This window comes from Lissotriton helveticus (assembly GCF_964261635.1).
Source record: "Lissotriton helveticus chromosome 1_1 unlocalized genomic scaffold, aLisHel1.1 SUPER_1_unloc_67, whole genome shotgun sequence".
In the NCBI taxonomy this organism is placed as follows: Eukaryota; Metazoa; Chordata; class Amphibia; order Caudata; family Salamandridae; genus Lissotriton; species Lissotriton helveticus.
The window spans coordinates 74726-95799 of record NW_027611711.1 but is presented as its reverse complement, the minus strand read 5'-3'; the positions used below and the strand labels follow the sequence as shown (position 1 = coordinate 95799).

Sequence of the window (21074 nt, the reverse complement as noted above, 5' to 3'; positions counted from 1 at the left end):
GTGGAGCTAGGCTGCTTATGACGGTGAATGACAACCGATCATAGTGTTTTTGAGAATAATACGCATCTCTTGTTTTCTCCTATGTCACTGATTTCTTTCCTTCTTAACACTGAGCACTCCTCATCCTATTAGCATGTTCCCCCTTTTGGAGCAACCTTTACTTAACCGGTAATTCTTGAATATTACCTGTCTCCTGAATATTACTTGAGTATTCAACAGAAAAACTAGTAGATTAAATTACTTGGTGAACATATATTTTTTGCTCTGTTTTGTCTGTTTACCCTTATGTGTAACTGAGTTTTTGAAATGTACAAGCAGATATAAACCAGGCTTTCCTGTAGTACCATTCGTCTGTATACCAGGCTGTGTTGGGAGTGCAAGCGCCCCAATATTGAATAGACTGTCGATCCCCAGACTTAACCTCCTTCAGGGACATACACCAGACGAAACCCTGACCACTGAGGAAATTGACTTCATGATTGACTAGCTCACGTGCAACAAAACTCTTGGGATGCAAGGGTTCCCAGTAGACTTTTACTTCACCTACAGAGCAACCCTCACTCCAAACCTACTCCAAATGCACCAACAGGCCCAGCAAAAGGGCTCATTGCTGGGATCCCTAGGGGAGGCTATGATATTGGTACTGCCTAAGCCCAACAAGGACCCCCTGGAGCTACGCTCCTACTGGCCCCTGTACACCGACCACAATATTCACAGGAATGTCCTTGCAAACAGGTTGCTCCCCTGCCTCTCTACATTGGCACCAAGACCAGAATGGTTTCGTACCTGGGAGAAAAATGTGTCTAAACCTATGGCGCCTCTGCAGCTGATGGAAAAGAATCTTCAAGAATTTGCCTCCATAAACAACACTCTCACTAGATGTAGAGAAGGCCTTCGACACCCTGGAGTAGTTTTATTTAACAAAAGTGCTGATGTGCATGAAACTAGGTGCAGAAATACTGCACTGGATAAATCGCTGGCCCGCATCCGGACAAGCAGAAATCTCAGTTTCTTTTGAAGCATGTGGCAAAGATGCCCGCTGTCGATTACTTTCGCCCTAGTCATGGACCTGTTCGCTGGCTTGTTTCGTTCACAGGACCCAGCAGTCGGTATACCAAGTGGGCCAAATTGGGAGGTAATTTCACTGTATGCTGATGACACATTTGTCTACCTCAGGAATGTGTATGCTTATCCATCACAGGTGATCGAGGTTCTAGACGATTTTGGTAGGGATTCCGGACTGAGGCTAAATTGGACCAAATCTAGCTTATATCCCATGCGCAAACTCACAACTTAGAACAGGAAGTGCTGCCCCAATTAGCACTGGGGTGGCACCCTGACATATATTCAGGTACTTAGAGGTGAACTTACCACACGGACGAAAAACTGGTGATGTCCAATGTTTGCAGCTCCCTGTCGTTTTGGGGCTCCCTGCCACTATCGACCCATGGGTAGAGTGGCAGTTGCAAAAATGCTGTTAATACATTTATACTGCTTCTCGACCCCCCCAGTTTACCCGCCCCGGCTCTTCTTCAGGAAATTGGACTATGTTTCTGTTTTTATGGACTTAATCTGGGGAGCGGGCCACGAGAGAATTGCGCTTCGCAAACTATACTCTACCTGGATGGGTGGATGTACATTTAAAATCAATCAATCAAAGAAATTTGTAAAGCGCGCTACTCACCCGCTAGGATCTCAAGGTGCTGGGGGGGGGGATCCGCTACTGCTCGAACAGCCAGGTCTTGAGTTGTTTCCTGAAGGAGAGATGGTCCTGGGTCAGCCGTAGGTGGGTGGGGAGGGAGTTCCATGTCTTGGCCGCCAGGTAGGAGAAGGATCTTCCTCCGGCGGTGGATTTGCGAATTCATGGGACGGAGGCGAGGCTGGCGGATCGGAGCTGGTGGGTGAGTGTGTAGAATGTGAGGCGGCTGTTGAGGTATTTCGGGCCCATGTCGTGGAGAGCCTTGTGTGCGTGGGTGAGGAGTCTGAACGTGATCCTCTTGCTGACGGGGAGCCAGTGCAGATATTTCAGATGGGCAGAGATGTGGCTGCGACGAGGGATGTCCAGGATGAGTCGGAAAAGACTAATAAAGAACTACAAACTACTGTGTGACTTGAAGATGATTATTTCTCAATACAGCCCTTGTTTGTTATCTCGTTACCGTTCTCACATTATCATCCGCAGTAGAGGAAATGGGGGCCTGGGGTGTCTGATCACAGAAACTCATTTGCATACACAGGGGGGTGAAATCCTGTTCACAAAGCACAACACAACTTGTTTATGTAAAAGTTTGTACATTGCCCAGGGATTGTGATTCACGTAACAGTGTGGGAATTGTATGCAGGAGCGAGCAGTCTTAGTTGCTGAGAAATGAATCTCTGACGGGTGCATCTTTAGCTCTTTCAACTGTTTGAGAGAAGGTGGCAGACTCAAATTCTGGGGGGCATAGATACCAACAGCTTCCCTCATAATCCTTGATTTTTGCATCTACAGTTGGTGCACATGCCACCTAAGAGAGTATTCTTTCCAGCTAGGTAGTGTGCTTTCTGGAGTCAGCCTGCTTTGCTTTTCCCACACTTTGGTCAGCAAATGTAAATGTGTCTTCTACTCAAGTGTTCTTAGCTCGCTTTTGGTAACGTGGCTTGAGCAGTATGGCCTAAGGGGCGCTCGAAGGTAAAGCAAAACAGTGGAAGTCACACATTTCAATACAGTTTATTAAAAATAGACAAGGAACTTAAAGATTCAAACCTAGTTTAGATCAAAAAGAATATTTAATAATTATTCAGAAGCAAAATCTAAAGGTGGGCTGTGATTTAAGCATTATTAATTAGCAAAAACAACTGTCAAAACCAAACAAAAAGGTAAATGAATAAAAAACAAGCAGTTCCACTGAATCAATCAGGAAGTCACCTAAAAAATTGTAGCTGACTTTGGTAGCTATGCTCGAGAGGACAAAGATAAGTTTAGTCTCTGGTGATGATTAACACTGGAATTTGATGCAAGGTTTTTGGCTGAACCAGTCTCAGAAGGTGACGAGCTGCACAAAAGTGGCTTGAAGTGCAAAATTCCCACAGAGTAGAGTTGGGTCATCAAGTTGAACCTGAATCCACGGTCATCAAAATGTGGGAAACTTCAAGCAGTTACAACAGCTGCAAAGTCTTCGGAGCTTACAAGTTATGGAGATGGTTCAAGGTTGATGATAAGAGCCAAAGCATGGAACGTGGCAGGCCTGAGGCATGGTTAAGGGGATAGCAGGATCCATTTGAAACAAAAAGAAGATGGAAAGAGGCCACTTGTGTGGATCTTTGTAATACGAGGCCATGTCCCATTGGAACAGAAGTCATTAGGAGTATTTAGGGTGGAGCCAAGAAGGGTTTGCATATGGCTGACCTTGTTTGTAGTTACACAAAGACTAGAGAATGATGTGGCGGGATGTTGCAGAGATTAACTACCAGTCCATCCATCACCTTTAGTTTTTCTCAATAATAATCCCTATATGGTACAGACATGAACAGATGTTGGTCCCATAGAGACCTACGACAAAGGGACTCCTGCTGCAGCCCCCTGGTGAGGCTCATTAAGGCTGGAAACAGTTTGAGGTTACATGCATTCCAGACCCTTGGGGGCGTGGCCTCAAAGTTGAGGATCCAATGGACTTTGTGGGTCAGTCATTGCTTATAAACACGCAGTGAACAACACACTCTGAATGGAATGAGGCCACAAATAGTTACAATAGAATGAGGTTAATTCAAGCATTTCCATCCCACACTGTGTACTTTTCTCAGTAGACGGTTTGTTGGACAATCAATGGATTGATGTCTTTGTGGCTGCTTCATGTAAATGTTTTGCGATGCTGAAAGCTCCTCCTCAGGGTTGACAGTGAGCACCTTTTATTCTCCCACATTGTCTCTCCTATGTGGAAAGGTTACATTTACAACTGAAGTTTTTGTCACATTGAGAGCACGGGTCATTTTCTTTCACGTTGTGGGTTCTCTATTGTTGAATCAACCTGAATCTCCAGCAGACGCTTCCCAGGAATTTAGAACAATGACGAGGTTTTTTCCAGGTAAGTTCTCGCAGGTTGAGTGAGACCAGATTTCCGGCTGAAACGTTTCCAGCATTCAGAGAACTAAGATGGTTATTCCCCAGTGTGAGTTCTCTCATGTGTAGTGAGAGTTGCTTTATGACTGAAGCTTTTCTGGCATTCAGAGCACTGATACGGTTTATGCCCAGTGTGGGTTATTTCTTGTACAGTAAGGCTGGATTTCCGACTGAAGCTTTTCGAGCATTCAGAGCACTGATAAGGTTTTTGTCCAGTGTGAGTTCTTTCATGCACAGTAAGGTTGGATTTGCAACTGAATCCTTTCCAGCATTCAGAGCACCGATACGGTTTTTGTCCAGTGTGGGTTCTCTCATGTCTAGTGAGACTTTCTTTCAATCTGAAGCTTTTTTGGCATTCAGAGCACTGATACGGTTTGAGCCCCGTGTGGGTTCCTTCATGCACAGTAAGGTTGGATTTCCAACTGAATCCTTTCCGGCATTCAGAGCACCGATATAGTTTTTGTCCAGTGTGGGTTTTCTCATGTCTAGTGAGACATTCTTTCAATCTGAAGCTTTTTTGGCATTCGGAGCACTGATACAGTTTGAGCCCAGTGTGGGTTCTTTCATGCTTAGTAAGGTTGGATTTCTGACTGAATCCTTTCCGGCATTGAGAGCACTGATAAGGTTTTTGCCAAGTATGAGTTCTTTCATGGTGAGTGAGAATTATTTTATGACTGAAGCTTTTCTGACATTCAGAACCCTGATACGGTTTGAGCCCAGTATGGATTCTCTGATGTACAGTTAAACCCGATTTCTGATAGAAACGTTTTTGGCATTCAGAGCACTGATACGGTTTGAGCCCAGTATGGATTCTCTGATGTTGAGTTAAACCGAATTTGGAATAGAAACCTTTTTGGCATTCAGAACACTGATACGGTTTATGCCCAGTGTGGGTCCTTTCATGTTTAGTAAGGTGACCTTTCTGATTGAAGCTTTTACAGCATTCAGAGCACTGATACGGTTTATGCCCAGTGTGGGTTCTTTCATGTACAGTAAGGCTGCTTTTCTGACTGAAGCTTTTACAGCATTCAGAGCACTGATACGGTTTATGCCCAGTGTGGGTTCTTTCATGTACAGTTAGAATGGATTTGCTACTGAAGCTTTTACAGCATTCAGAGCACTGATAAGGTTTTTGTCCAGTGTGGGTTCTTTCATGTAAAGTGAGATTGTGTTTGCTACTGAATCTTTTACAGCATTCAGAGCACTGATAAGGTTTTTGTCCGGTGTGAGTTCTCTGATGTTTAATCAGACTACCACTAAAACTGAAGCTTTTTTGGCACGTGGAGCACTGATATGGTTTTTGTCCTGTGTGGGTTCTTGCGTGTATAGCGACACTAGATTTGTGGCTGAAGCTTTTCTGGCATTCTGGACACTGATAGGATTTTCGTCCAGAGCTAGTTTTCTCCTGTTTAGTGAGGTGGGATTGATGACTAAAGCTGTTCTCACAGTCATTGCTCTTATTCGAGTTGTTTGTTTCTCCAAGTTGGGTTTGTTCCTGGATACATGCCATCTTAAGACTGAATATGATTTTGGATTGTGTACTTGTTTATGTTACAACTCAGCATTAACTTCCTACCTTTAAAGGCACCGATCTAACTTGTCTTATTAACTTTCACTGAGGAGCCCCTTGTATTGATTAAGAGGCCTCACATGGATTCATTTTCTCCAAGTTATGCCCGGGTAAATTTTCTCTTGTTTAATTAGTCTCATTTAGTGATTCTAGTTTATCACATTTGATTTAGGAGTTTTAAAAGCACTGATAAGGTCTTTGGGCTTTAGTGTTTGCCTGGTATGTATGTTTGTTCATACAAGTAATGACAGATGATTAGGGCATGCCAGGGTGGTTTATGAATTATCAATAGTGTAACACTGGCCCCTTTTATACTCTCTGTGCCAGTATATGCTTTTTTGCTCAGTGGCTAAGACAGGTACATGATCCACTTTGAAGGTACAAGACACTTTGAAACCACTCAGATCAACCCAAGAGACAGAGTTGGTGGGGGAAAATCTTCCTATATTGGAAATGATAATCCAGCCTCTTTGCTGTAACGACATCTGAGAAAGAGTATTTACAATGACTTTTTTTAAAATAATCTTTTCTCTCCTCTCATCTCCAGGAGACAGAGACAAATGCTTGCACTTGTAAACTAAGGATATTAGTATTTTTGACAGTTCATCACATCACAACACGTCTACGGATGCTGATCTGTTGGGGAGGGTTTGGGTCTCCAAAGTATTTCTCATAAACCATCAAACAGAATTTGCAACACTGAGTTTTCTCAAGTGCACTGTGTGGGGATCAATTGTGGCCAATGTTCTCCTCAATCTCAGTTACTGGGACCTGGTAAACATTTATGGTCCTTTTACTTTAGGGATTTGACAACTTTCACATTCACCAGGTTCTTCCACTCCAACATCCTCACCATTCCTGGTACATAGAATGTGTTTCTTCTCAAGAGCTCGAGAATGTTTTAACATTCCTTGAAATAATCCTTTTAGTTGTGTTTCACAAAATGTAAACCTTCTTTTTTCTGTTCATGCTTCAGTCACCTGTAGAAATGGAGTCATATATTGTAAATGAACAAAAAGAAAAAATATTTATGACCTTATACTTTGCACAAATAAAGTATTGACAAAAACAAGCTAGGAAATCAGTTGAGTAGCATTTCTGATAGTGGTTTAACAGCTCTGGGACACTGTGTAGATCGGGAGCTTCAGATCACTGGAACTCATGGATGTGAGAGCAAACATAAATAATATTTAAGAAAGAAACACATATATTGTGACACAGATTCTCAGAAGCAGCCAACACTATCAATTTACAATTTCTGTGTCAAAGGCTGGCATCATAATGTGATATTTGCAATACTTTTAATGAATACTCAGCTGTTATTTACTCCCCTGCCCACCTAGACTGTTCATCTATTCCTTTTTCCAGTGATCTAGGAAGGGACATTTTATTGAAGGAAGGAATTGGCCTTGTTGCACTCAGTGCTTTAAATGCTACTGTAGACTGAGACTGTGTCCAGTTAGCTCAGTGGAATTCTCTATTTCAAATTGTGCGGATGATAAGGACTTACTTTGTGGCCCAGAACTCATTACGCTCCTTTGACAGAACCCGGGCACAGCAACACCTGAAAAAGACAAAAAACAGCACAACAGTAAAGGAAACCAAAAAGGGTCAAGAAAAGAAAAACACAAAACAGAGGAAAGAGAAAAAAGGCTATCTTCCACTTCCACTACAGGAGTCCATCACAGGAAACTCTGCAGCAGATGCTTGTGAACCCATAAGTTACTTCTAAACAAAGTGCCCCCAAGGTCAGCAACACCGGCTGACCACCCTAAAGCAAGCCTTGTGTGCATGTGTGTCCACACATATGTACTGTGTCTTTTGCTTATAGTAGACAAGACAGAAAAGGGCAGGATGGGAGGACGTAAAGAGATGGAAGTCAGATCCAGAGAGAAAAGATGCCGGACAGAGGGAGGATAGTATAACGTGGTGTAGAGGAGGAGACAAATGTGACAATTGTTAAGGAACTGCTGGGCAAAACTGACCTAAAAAGGAACTGGACCTGCACTACACCCAAGCATGTTCCAGGAGGAATGTGGATCCATCAGGTGATTATCAGAAGTTTATTAACAACAAGAATAGTGCACAGAGGGAGTCAAATGTTGAAGTTGAAGAGAAACAACAGATCAAGAAAGGGAATAGAGAAAGAAGAAACAGGGGAAAAGGAAACTTAAGAGTAATAGGAATCCTTACCTGACAGTTATACTTTATTTTGTTCTTCCGAGGGTGGCAGCCATGCTGCACTGCCTGGTCATCCCAGAATACCTTGAAAGGAAGTAAAGAAATGGTTTTGCGTCAGACGACAATCACACTTCATCACATTTACAAATAACCGTCCTGAACTTCCAAAACAAAGAATGTCTTGTTCTCTGGAGGCCATTGTGAAGCAACTATGGTTAATGAATAAATACGTTTTGGGTTCAAGAGCCATGATCCTTTGCTGGAAAATGTCTCTGTGAATATAGAGTGCACCCACAGTCTCAGAGAACAAACCCTAACAACCCGGTCCACGTCTTCATAACCCCCATCTTTCCATTTACAGCCAGTGAAACTTGCAAATCAAAACAATCTGGTTTGCAAAGGTATGTTAATGTCCTTGTACATAATTCTGCCCCGTTCATAAATCAGTCAACCAGACTCTTAGATTTATACAAACCATGCTCTCGGAGGAACTGCAATTCATGCTCAAGCTGATGCAGAGTTCGAATGCTGAGCAATGGAAGCAACAAGGCATCAATGTGTTGGCGCTTTGTATTTATAAATTATCTGAAGGGATGATGCGGAGGGTCAGTGTCTAGTGAGCCCCATAAGACGGAATTCGGAATTGAACTTTCAGAAGACAAAGCTTAGAACATTGAAATGTTAAGATCCATTGAAGACAACGGAGCAGCAGCAGCCTATACAACCTGATATAGGCCCACTGCTCTCAACATTACAATGTCCTAATACACAGCCTCTGCCTCTCCAAAATATTTGGATTGGGCAGGAGAAGGCAGAAGATAGAGCCTGCAGCAGGTCACACAGGAGCCTCCCCCTTCCTCCTCCCGTAGCTTGCAGTGTCACTGGCATCTCGGAAGGAGGGGGGTTCTGCTCATCTCCTGCATCTCCCCGGCTCACGTGAATAATGAAAAGCAGTTTAGCCGAGCCCAGGGAGAACCAGGGGCTGACTTCCGCCTCCTTTAACAGCTATTGCTGTGAATGTTCAACAATTAACCACCGTGGTCCCGCATGCGGCTGTTACCTTTGAACATTTACAGCAACAGCTGTTAAACAAAGGTTTCTGAGTACCTGAGGTGTTTCTACCCCCAAGGTCTTTGGGACTCCTTTGTTTTATTAATTAACACCATCTGCCCTCATAGGGCAAACAGTGTAACGGAATTATAGTCAGCTATAGCAGGCAATACTGCCCATTAAAGGACCGCTCCCTTGGTAAAGGCCCTTGCCTTTGGAGCTACAACAAGCTACAAAGTTATATTAAAGGTTTCAAATAATTACTGAAGGCAAAAGCATGGTTACTCAGTCAGAGAAATAATTATCATAATATTTGCAGGAGGATCACATATTGGTAACCTCTAAAGTATATCAAAAGCCAGAATCAGAAACAACTTTAGCTGTAAAGTCAATAGACAGACCACCACAATAAATGTGTGCTAAGAAATAAGAAAACTTTTTTTATAATATCAAATAGCAAACTGACATAGGACCTGCTTAGTTAGAAATCAAGGAAAAGTTCTTAAGTACAAAATCAGTAAGAGGAATGACATGTAGTCTGCCTTTAGGAAAAGTGTAAAATAAAACAATTCCAGCAAATATCCCAAACAAGTACATTTTATAAGTTTTTAGACTCAGAGAACACATTATTGACATGGCTCATGATGAGGTAAAATTGACAGCAATCAATGAATAGTCATGAAAACATGGCACAACAAAATGTAATGTAATAAACCACACCTACAAAATGAATAATTAATTGTGACTCTTCCCCAAAAAGCCACGAGTAATTTTACAAGGTGATTCGCTAACATAATAACTGGATCTTAATCACAGTTTAAGTTTGTGGCCATTCATCATTGACCCAATTTGTAGGGGAACATTTGCTGACAGCTTATTAGTTGTTTAGTAGAAATGCCTACAACTTGGACTCCTTTCCCAAGAGGGGTGGGTTGGGAGCTGCCGTCAGTCTGACTGTGGAATGGGAGGCACATTTATTGAATAAAATTAAAAGAGATGCTGGATTCCCATTTTCTTCTTCTACAAAAGGGTGACCGCTAGGACTGCCCCAAGCATGCAACCCTTCTCCCGTCTCAGGCACTGTCATTGTGTCTGATTCAGTCCAGTAAAAACTCCTAGTGTAGATGCAAAATGTGGAAAATCCTTATTAATCACTAATGGAATTTGTTGAAATTCTGAATTTGTTGAGATTTTGGCGTTCTATTCTGCACTGGGCTGTGGGGCCATCGGGACTGAAGGCATGTTCCAATATATCTGCCTTTGATTCTGCATGCTCGGCACAGAGGCCAGTTGGGCTGGGACCATTGACTGAGACATCCCATTCGGTGCCATCTGATTCATGTTCCAGTTTCCCAGGTTCCTGCAAACATCGTAAGGACCGTGTCTTATTCTGCACACTATTAGTGTTTGAGGTATTTAAATTGCCACTGTTAGTAAAACCTATACCCTAAGCGGGGCCGCACTGGCCGTAACGGGCTTCCGGTGTTTCCCCAGGAGGCTGGAACAGTGGGGACCGATTGTTCAGTGCTGGTCACTGGGGGCTGGTTTTGCTGTGATGCTGCTTTATCACCCCCCCCAGCAACAAAAGAGGCAGGGAGCTGCTCCGTCAAAATTGTCAGGCCTGGTTTGGGTTCCCAGTCCAGCCCTGACCCAGAGGAACAACATTTCCTCCTTGCACATACTGAACATCATTATTCTGCACACCAACGCCGTGCATATCCAAATTCACACCAGCAACAAACCCAGAATCAAAACGAGAATACAATCCGTGAGAACCACTTTCGTCACCCGTTTGGAAACATTTTGTCTGAGCCGTCATTATTTTTATTTTGATCTTGTTCTGCTTAGTAATAAAATTGTAACTAGAGTACTTTGGTTACAACAAAGTCTCATCCAGAATGTTGGTCTGCAGCCCCTCACATTTTGCTGGATATGTGCACTAACCTCTGGATGCAACGCTAAATGATGCGTCCTCTTTCCCCCGGTCTTCGACTTTGCAATATTGTCTGTAAATCAGCAATAATCTCTTGTAATATATAATAAAATATTTTGAGGCGCTTCACTCTGTGGCTTTTCATTTGGCCAGTTTACAAACAACTTACACTCTTCCACAAATCTCTTGGGACAACAATTAATAAACTTAAACTCAGCTCTCGACCACCCCGCCTGGACGAACAGGTCTCATCTCCACTGCATCCCTCCAGGACAGGCCCCACCTTCTATGAACCACCCAAACACAGGAGAGGCCTCACCTCATCTGCACCCCTGGACAGGCCTCTCCCCCTCTGCACCCCTGGACACCTCACCTCCTCTGCACCCCTGGACAGGCCTCACCTCCTCTGCACCCCTGGACAGGCCACACCTCCTCAGCACCCCTGGACATGCCTTACCTCATCTGCCCACCTGGACAGGCCTTATCTCTTCTGGACCCATGAACAGTCCTCACCTCCTCTGCACTCCTGGACAGGCATCACCTCATCTGCACCCCTAGACAGGCCTCTCCCCCTCTGCACCCCTGGACACAGGCCTACTCTCCTCTGCACCCCTGGACAGGCCTCACCTGCGCTGACCCCCTGAACAGACCTTTCCCCCCATGAACCCCTGGACAGGCCTCACCTCCTCTATGTCCCCCTGGACAGACCTCTCCTCCCCTGCACCCCTGGACAGGCCTCACCTCATCTTCACCCCTGGACAGACCTCCCTTCCTCTGCACCCCTGGACAGGCCTCACCTCCTCTGCACCCCTGGACAGACCTCTCTTCCTCTGCACCCCTGGACAGGCCTCACCTCCTCTGCACTCTGGACAGGCCTCGCCTCCTCTGCACCCCTGGACAGGCCTCACCTCCCCTGTTTCCCTAACAAGCCTCTCATCCTCTGCACCACCTGGGCAGGCCTCACCTCCTCTGCACTCTGGACAGGCCTTGCCTTCTCTGCACCCCTGGACAGGCCTCACCTCCTCTGTACCCTTGACAGGCCTCACCTCCTCTGTACCCCTGGACAGGCCTCACCTCCTCTGCACCCCTGGACAGGCCTCACCTCCTCTGCACCCCTGGATAGGCCTCACCTACTCTGCCCCCTGGACAGGCCTCTCCTCCTCTGCACCTCTGGACAGGCCTCACCTCCTCCGCTGACCCCCTGAACAGACCTTTACTCCTCTTCACCCCTGGACAGGCCTCACCTCCTCTATGTCCCCTGGACAGGCCTCTCCTCCCCTGCACCCCTGGACAGGCCTCACCTCATCTGCACCCCCGGACAGGCCTCTCTTCCTCTCCACACCTGGACAGGCCTCACCTCCTCTGCACCCCTGGACAGGCCTCTCTTCCTCTGCACCCCTGGACAGGCCTCTCTTCCTCTGCACCACTGGACAGGCCTCACCTCCTCTGCAGCCCTGGACAGGCCTCTCCTCCTCTGTACCCCTGGACAGGCCTCACCTCCTCTGCACCCTGGACAGGCCTCGCCTCCTCTGCACCCCTGGACAGGCCTCACCTCCTCTGACCCCCTGAACAAGCCTCTAGTCCTCTGCACCCCTGGACAGGCCTCACCTCCTCTGCACCCCTGGACAGGTCTCTCCTCCTCTGCACCTCTGGACAGGACTCTCCTCCTCCGCTGACCCCCTGAACAGACCTTTACTCCTCTTCACCCCTGGACAGGCCTCACCTCCTCTATGTCCCCCTGGACAGGCCTCTCCTCCCCTGCACCCCTGGACAGGCCTCCCCTCATCTGCACCCCTGGACAGGCCTCTCTTCCTCTGCACACCTGGACAGGCCTCACCTCCTCTGCAACCCTGGACAGGCCTCTCTTCCTCTGCACCCCTGGGCAGGCCTCTCTTCCTCTGCACCCCTGGACAGGCCTCACCTCCTCTGCACCCCTGGACAGGCCTCTCCTCCTCTGCACCCCTGGACAGGCCTCACCTCCTCTGCACCCTGGACAGGCCTCGCCTCCTCTGCACCCCTGGACAGGCCTCACCTCCTCTGACCCCCTGAACAAGCCTCTAGTCCTCTGCACCCCTGGACAGGCCTCACCTCCTCTGCACTCTGGACAGGCCTCACCTCCTCTGCACCCTGGACAGGCCTCGTCTCCTCTGCACCCCTGGACAGGCCTCACCTCCTCTGACCCCCTGGACAGGCCTCGCCTCCTCTGCACCCCTGGACAGGCCTCACCTCCTCCGCACCTGTGGACAGGCCTCACCTCCTCTACACCCCTGGACAGGCCTCACCTCCTCTGCACTCCCCTGGACAGGCCTCTCCTCCTCTGCACCCCAGGACAGTCCTCACCTCCTCTGCACTCCCCTGGACAGGCCTCACCTCCTCTGCACCCCTGGACAAGCCTCTCCCCCTCTGCACCCCTGGACAGGCCTCACCTGCGCTGACCCCCTGAACAGACATTTCCTTCTCTGAACCCCTGGACAGGCCTCACCTCCTCTCTGTCCCCTGGACAGGCCTCTCCTCCCCTGTACCCCTGGACAGGCCTCACCTCGTCTGCGCCCCTGGACAGGCCTCTCTTCCTCTGCACCCCTGGACAGGCCTCACCTCCTCTGCACCCCTGGACAGGCCTCACCTCCTCTGCACTCTGGACAGGCCTCGCCTCCTCTGGACCCCTGGACAGGCCTCACCTCCCCTGTCCCCCTTACAAGCCTCTCATCCTCTGCACCCCTGGACAGGCCTCACCTCCTCTGCACTCTGGACAGGCCTCGCCTCCTCTACACCCCTGGACAGGCCTCGCCTCCTCTGCACCCCTTGACAGGACTCACCTCCTCTGCACCCCTGGACAGGCCTCACCTCCTCTGCACCCCTGGACTGGTCTCTCCTCCTCTGCACCTCTGGACAGGCCTCTCCTCCTCCACTGACCCCCTGAACAGACCTTTACTCCTCTTCACCCCTGGACAGGCCTCACCTCCTCTATGTCCCCCTGGACAGGCCTCTCCTCCCCTGCACCCCTGGACAGGCCTCACCTCATCTGCACCCCTGGACAGGCCTCTCTTCCTCTGCACCCCTGGACAGGCCTCACCTCCTCTGCACCCCTGGACTGGCCTCTTTTCCTCTGCACCCCTGGACAGAACTCTCTTCCTCTGCACCCCTGGACAGGCCTCACCTCCTCTGCACCCCTGGACAGGCTTCTCCTCCTCTGCACCCCTGGACAGGCCTCACCTCCTCTGCACCCTGGACAGGCCTCGCCTCCTCTGCACCCCTGGACAGGCCTCAGCTCCTCTGACCCCCTGAACAAGCCTCTAGTCCGCTGCACCCCTGGACAGGCCTCCCCTCCTCTGCACTCTGGACAGGCCTCACCTCCTCTGCACCCTGGAAAGGCCTCGTCTCCTCTGCACCCCTGGACAGGCCTCACCTCCTCTGACCCCCTGGACAGGCCTCGCCTCCTCTGCACCCCTGGACAGGCCTCACCTCCTCTGCACCCATGGACAGGCCTAACCTCCTCTAAACCCCTGGACAGGCCTCACCTCCTCTGCACTCCCCTGGACAGGCCTCTCCTCCTCTGCACCCCAGGACAGTCCTCTCCTCCTCTGCACCCCTGGACAGGCCTCACCTCCTCTGCACTCCCCTGGACATGCCTCACCTCCTCTGCACTCCCCTGGACAGGCCTCACCTCCTCTGCACCCCTGGACAAGCCTCTCCTCCTCTGCACCCCTGGACAGGCCTCACCTGCGCTGACCCCCTGAACAGAACTTTCCTCCTCTGAACCCCTGGACAGGCCTCACCTCCTCTATGTCCCCTGGACAGGCCTCTCCTCCCCTGCACCCCTGGACAGGCCTCACCTCGTCTGCACCCCTGGACAGGCCTCTCTTCCTCTGCACCCCTGGACAGGCCTCACCTCCTCTGCACCCCTGGACAGGCCTCACCCCCTCTGCACTCTGGACAGGCCTCGCCTCCTCTGGACCCCTGGACAGGCCTCACCTCCCCTGTCCCCCTTACAAGCCTCTCATCCTCTGCACCCCTGGACAGGCCTCACCTCCTCTGCACTCTGGACAGGCCTCGCCTCCTCTACACCCCTGGACAGGCCTCGCCTCCTCTGAACCCCTTGACAGGCCTCACCTCCTCTGCACCCCTGGACAGGCCTCACCTCCTCTGACCCCCTGAACAAGCCTCTAGTCCTCTGCACCCCTGGACAGGCCTCACCTCCTCTGCACCCCTGGACAGGTCTCTCCTCCTCTGCACCTCTGGACAGGCCTCTCCTCCTCTGCTGACCCCCTGAACAGACCTTTACTCCTCTTCACCCCTGGACAGGCCTCACCTCCTCTATGTCCTCCTGGACAGGTCTCTCCTCCCCTGCACCCCTGGACAGGCCTCACCTCATCTGCACCCCTGGACAGGCCTCTCTTCCTCTGCACACCTGGACAGGCCTCACCTCTTCTGCACCCCTGGACAGGCCTCACCTCCTCTGCACCCTGGACAGGCCTCGCCTCCTCTGCACCCCTGGACAGGCCTCAACTCCTCTGACCCCCTGAACAGGCCTCTAGTCCTCTGCACCCCTGGACAGGCCTCACCTCCTCTGCACTCTGGACAGGCCTCACCTCCTCTGCACCCTGGACAGGCCTCGTCTCCTCTGCACCCCTGTACAGGCCTCACCTCCTCTGACCCCCTGGACAGGCCTCGCCTCCTCTGCACCCCTGGACAGGCCTCACCTCCTCTGCACCCGTGGACAGGCCTCTCCTCCTCTGTACCCCTGGACAGGCCTCACCTCCTCTGCACTGCCCTGGACAGGCCTCTCCTCCTCTGCACCCCAGGACAGTCCTTTCCTCCTCTGCACCCCTGGACAGGCCTCACCTCCTCTGCACTCCCCTGGACAGGCCTCACCTCCTCTGCACTCCCCTGGACAGGCCTCACCTCCTCTGCACCCCTGGACAAGCCTCTCCTCCTCTGAACCCCTGGACAGGCCTCACCTGCGCTGACACCCTGAACAGACCTTTCCTCCTCTGAACCCCTGGACAGGCCTCACCTCCTCTATGTCCCCAGGATAGGCCTCTCCTCCCCTGCACCCCTGGACAGGCCTCACCCCTCATCTGCACCCCTGGACAGGACTCTCTTCCTCTGCACCCCTGGACAGGCCTCACCTCTTCTGCACCCCTGGACAGGCCTCACCTCCTCTGCACCCCTGGACAGGCCTCGCCTCTTCTGCACCCCTTGACAGGCCTCACCTCTTCTGCACCCCTTGAGAGGCCTCACCTCCTCTGTACCCCTGAACAGGCCTCACCTCCTCTGCACCCCTGGACAGGCCTCACATCCTCTGCACCCCTGGACAGGTCTCTCCTCCTCTGCACCCCTGGACAGGCCTCACCTGCTCTGCACCCTGGACAGGCCTCACCTCCTCTGCACCCCTGGACAGGCCTCACCTCCTCTGCACCCCATGGCAGGCCTCGCCTCCTCTGCACTCCCCTGGACAGGCCTCACCTCCTCTGCACCCCTGGACAGGTCTCTCCTCCTCTGCACCTCTGGACAGGCCTCTCCTCCTCCGCTGACCCCCTGAACAGACCTTTACTCCTCTTCACCCCTGGACAGGCCACACCTCCTTTATGTCCCCCTGGACAGGCCTCTCCCCCTTGCACCCCTGGACAGGCCTCACCTCATCTGCACCCCTGGACAGTCCTGTCTTCCTCTGCACCCCTGGACAGGCCTCACCTCCTCTGCACCCCTGGACAGGCCTCTCTTCCTCTGCATCCCTGGACAGGCCTCACCTCCTCTGCACCCCTGGACAGGCCTCTCCTCCTCTGCACCCCTGAACAGGCCTCACCTCTTCTGCACCCTGGACAGGCCTCACCTCCTCTGACCCCCTGAACAAGCCTCTCGTCCTCTGCACCCCTGGACAGGCCTCACTTCCTCTGCACTCTGGACAGGCCTCACCTCCTCTGCACCCTGGACAGGCCTCTCCTCCTCTGCACCCCTGGACAGGCCTCACCTCCTCTGATCCCTTGGACAGGCCTCGCCTCCTCTGCACCCCTGGACAGGCCTCACCTCCTCTGCACCCGTGGACAGGCCTTACCTCCTCTACACCCCTGGACAGCCTCACCTCCTCTGCACTCCCCTGGACTGGCCTCACCTCCTCTGCCCCCCTGGACAGGCCTCTCCTCCTCTGCACCCCTGGACAGGCCTCTCCTCCTCTGCACCCCAGGACAGGCCTCTTCTCCTCTGCACCCCTGGACAGGCCTCACCTCCTCTTCACTCCCCTGGACAGGCCTCACCTCCTCTGCACCCCTGGACAGGCCTCTCTTCCTCTGCATCCCTGGACAGGCCTCACCTCCTCTGCACCCCTGGACAGGCCTCTCCTCCTCTGCACCCTGAACAAGCCTCTCGTCCTCTGCACCCCTGGACAGGCCTCACCTCCTCTGACCCCCTGAACAAGCCTCTCGTCCTCTGCACCCCTGGACAGGCCTCACCTCCTCTGCACCCGTGGACAGGCCTTACCTCCTCTACACCCCTGGACAGCCTCACCTCCTCTGCACTCCCCTGGACTGGCCTCACCTCCTCTGCCCCCCTGGACAGGCCTCAACTCCTCTGCATCCCTGGACAGGCATCACCCCCTCTGCACCCCTGGACAGGCCTCCCCTCCTCCGCACCCTTGGACAGGCCTCACCTCCTCAGCACCCCTGGACAGGCCCCTCCTCCTCAGCACCCCTGGACAGGCCCCTCCTCCTCTGCACCCCTGGACAGGCCTCACCTCCTCTGACCCCCTGAACAAGCCTCTAGTCCTCTGCACCCCTGGACAGGCCTCACCTCCTCTGCACCCCTGGACAGGTCTCTCCTCCTCTGCACCTCTGGACAGGCCTCTCCTCCTCTGCTGACCCCCTGAACAGACCTTTACTCCTCTTCACCCCTGGACAGGCCTCACCTCCTCTATGTCCTCCTGGACAGGTCTCTCCTCCCCTGCACCCCTGGACAGGCCTCACCTCATCTGCACCCCTGGACAGGCCTCTCTTCCTCTGCACACCTGGACAGGCCTCACCTCTTCTGCACCCCTGGACAGGCCTCACCTCCTCTGCACCCTGGACAGGCCTCGCCTCCTCTGCACCCCTGGACAGGCCTCAACTCCTCTGACCCCCTGAACAGGCCTCTAGTCCTCTGCACCCCTGGACAGGCCTCACCTCCTCTGCACTCTGGACAGGCCTCACCTCCTCTGCACCCTGGACAGGCCTCGTCTCCTCTGCACCCCTGTACAGGCCTCACCTCCTCTGACCCCCTGGACAGGCCTCGCCTCCTCTGCACCCCTGGACAGGCCTCACCTCCTCTGCACCCGTGGACAGGCCTCTCCTCCTCTGTACCCCTGGACAGGCCTCACCTCCTCTGCACTGCCCTGGACAGGCCTCTCCTCCTCTGCACCCCAGGACAGTCCTTTCCTCCTCTGCACCCCTGGACAGGCCTCACCTCCTCTGCACTCCCCTGGACAGGCCTCACCTCCTCTGCACTCCCCTGGACAGGCCTCACCTCCTCTGCACCCCTGGACAAGCCTCTCCTCCTCTGAACCCCTGGACAGGCCTCACCTGCGCTGACACCCTGAACAGACCTTTCCTCCTCTGAACCCCTGGACAGGCCTCACCTCCTCTATGTCCCCAGGATAGGCCTCTCCTCCCCTGCACCCCTGGACAGGCCTCACCCCTCATCTGCACCCCTGGACAGGACTCTCTTCCTCTGCACCCCTGGACAGGCCTCACCTCCTCTGCACCCCTGGACAGGCCTCACCTCCTCTGCACCCCTGGACAGGCCTCGCCTCTTCTGCACCCCTTGACAGGCCTCACCTCTTCTGCACCCCTTGAGAGGCCTCACCTCCTCTGTACCCCTGAACAGGCCTCACCTCCTCTGCACCCCTGGACAGGCCTCACATCCTCTGCACCCCTGGACAGGTCTCTCCTCCTCTGCACCCCTGGACAGGCCTCACCTGCTCTGCACCCTGGACAGGCCTCACCTCCTCTGCACCCCTGGACAGGCCTCACCTCCTCTGCACCCCATGGCAGGCCTCGCCTCCTCTGCACTCCCCTGGACAGGCCTCACCTCCTCTGCACCCCTGGACAGGTCTCTCCTCCTCTGCACCTCTGGACAGGCCTCTCCTCCTCCGCTGACCCCCTGAACAGACCTTTACTCCTCTTCACCCCTGGACAGGCCACACCTCCTTTATGTCCCCCTGGACAGGCCTCTCCCCCTTGCACCCCTGGACAGGCCTCACCTCATCTGCACCCCTGGACAGTCCTGTCTTCCTCTGCACCCCTGGACAGGCCTCACCTCCTCTGCACCCCTGGACAGGCCTCTCTTCCTCTGCATCCCTGGACAGGCCTCACCTCCTCTGCACCCCTGGACAGGCCTCTCCTCCTCTGCACCCCTGAACAGGCCTCACCTCTTCTGCACCCTGGACAGGCCTCACCTCCTCTGACCCCCTGAACAAGCCTCTCGTCCTCTGCACCCCTGGACAGGCCTCACTTCCTCTGCACTCTGGACAGGCCTCACCTCCTCTGCACCCTGGACAGGCCTCTCCTCCTCTGCACCCCTGGACAGGCCTCACCTCCTCTGATCCCTTGGACAGGCCTCGCCTCCTCTGCACCCCTGGACAGGCCTCACCTCCTCTGCACCCGTGGACAGGCCTTACCTCCTCTACACCCCTGGACAGCCTCACCTCCTCTGCACCCCTGGACTGGCCTCACCTCCTCTGCCCCCCTGGACAGGCCTCTCCTCCTCTGCACCCCTGGACAGGCCTCTCCTCCTCTGCACCCCAGGACAGGCCTCTTCTCCTCTGCACCCCTGGACAGGCCTCACCTCCTCTTCACTCCCCTGGACAGGCCTCACCTCCTCTGCACCCCTGGACAGGCCTCTCTTCCTCTGCATCCCTGGACAGGCCTCACCTCCTCTGCACCCCTGGACAGGCCTCTCCTCCTCTGCACCCTGAACAAGCCTCTCGTCCTCTGCACCCCTGGACAGGCCTCACCTCCTCTGACCCCCTGAACAAGCCTCTCGTCCTCTGCACCCCTGGACAGGCCTCACCTCCTCTGCACCCGTGGACAGGCCTTACCTCCTCTACACCCCTGGACAGCCTCACCTCCTCTGCACTCCCCTGGACTGGCCTCACCTCCTCTGCCCCCCTGGACAGGCCTCAACTCCTCTGCATCCCTGGACAGGCATCACCCCCTCTGCACCCCTGGACAGGCCTCCCCTCCTCCGCACCCTTGGACAGGCCTCACCTCCTCAGCACCCCTGGACAGGCCCCTCCTCCTCAGCACCCCTGGACAGGCCCCTCCTCCTCAGCACCCCTGGACAGGCCCCTCCTCCTCTGCACCCCTGGACAGGCTTCACCTCCTCCTCTCCACCCCTGGACAGGCTTCACCTCCTCCGCTCCCCACTCAGCCTCAGCAGCTCTCCTGAATGCCAGGGGGGGGGATCTGATCCATGGATTCATAAATTGCAGCCAAGTGAGTTGGCAGCTCTCCTACCTGAGCAGAAACCTGTCCAGGCTCTCTCCTCCTCCTGGGGATGGGGGGGGGGCAGCAATCTGGGGTCTGGGGGGGTCTCTGAGGGTCTGAAGATGAAGGTCGCTGCACAGACAGACAGGGCTTCTTCCTCCTCTGCAACAGGCTGGACACAGAGCACAGGTATGAAGTGATGTCAGCACTTGCTGCTGGTGCTGTCTCTGCCACCGCTGACCCGGAAGAGGAAACCCTTCTCCTTTTCACACGAAGTGCAGCTCATTGGGTTTCATCAGCAGGTGAGGACCGCCCTCTGGTGGCCGCTGACAGAACCACCGCCTCCAGGCTCCAAGAGTGAATACATTTCACACAAACAAGCATTGGTGCCTGTAAAGACCTGGGATTTCAGATGTCACAGACGTGAATGTTTTTAACAGTCAGACAGTTCAAGTACAGGGCCTGGCTGCTGCTGTAAAAAAGTATTTATAGCTTCACTTTAGATGAGCATCTTCCAAACACTGATGTAAAGGACTAAAGTGTATTTACAGAAAGGTGACATCTGGAAATGAAAGCCTTTATTTCAATGAATATATCTGTATTTCAATGAATATATCTGAGCATATTGGTCAGTTTTCCAATTAAACTGGGCAGCTTATTTATTCTTTTAAATAATTTATTTGCAGTTTTTCAAATCCATAACGTGCTAGATAGCAAAGTAAACAGAGGTAAATACCATTGAGTTTTATACCCCAGATCAGTGACAATGCGGCATAGGTCATGTGT

The 21074-nt window shown here is 52.7% G+C and overlaps 1 protein-coding gene across 1 annotated transcript; it reads right to left on the bottom strand.

Annotated features, from left to right (window-relative positions):
- Positions 1-2694: 2694 nt before the first annotated feature.
- On the bottom strand, positions 2695-20486 carry LOC144806379 (uncharacterized). The gene is made up of 4 exons (XM_078672743.1): positions 20319-20486; positions 7863-7934; positions 7180-7233; positions 2695-6649 (listed from the first exon to the last, which is right to left on the bottom strand). Exon 4 carries the CDS (start codon positions 5607-5609, stop codon positions 4137-4139), a length of 1473 nt encoding a protein of 490 aa, XP_078528869.1. The 5' UTR covers positions 5610-6649; positions 7180-7233; positions 7863-7934; positions 20319-20486; the 3' UTR covers positions 2695-4136.
- Positions 20487-21074: the final 588 nt, after the last annotated feature.

What these genes read in the sequence shown, in the direction of transcription:
- LOC144806379 (XM_078672743.1), bottom strand. Translation starts at nt 5,609, where the DNA reads ATGGCATGTATCCAGGAACAAACCCAACTTGGAGAAACAAACAACTCG.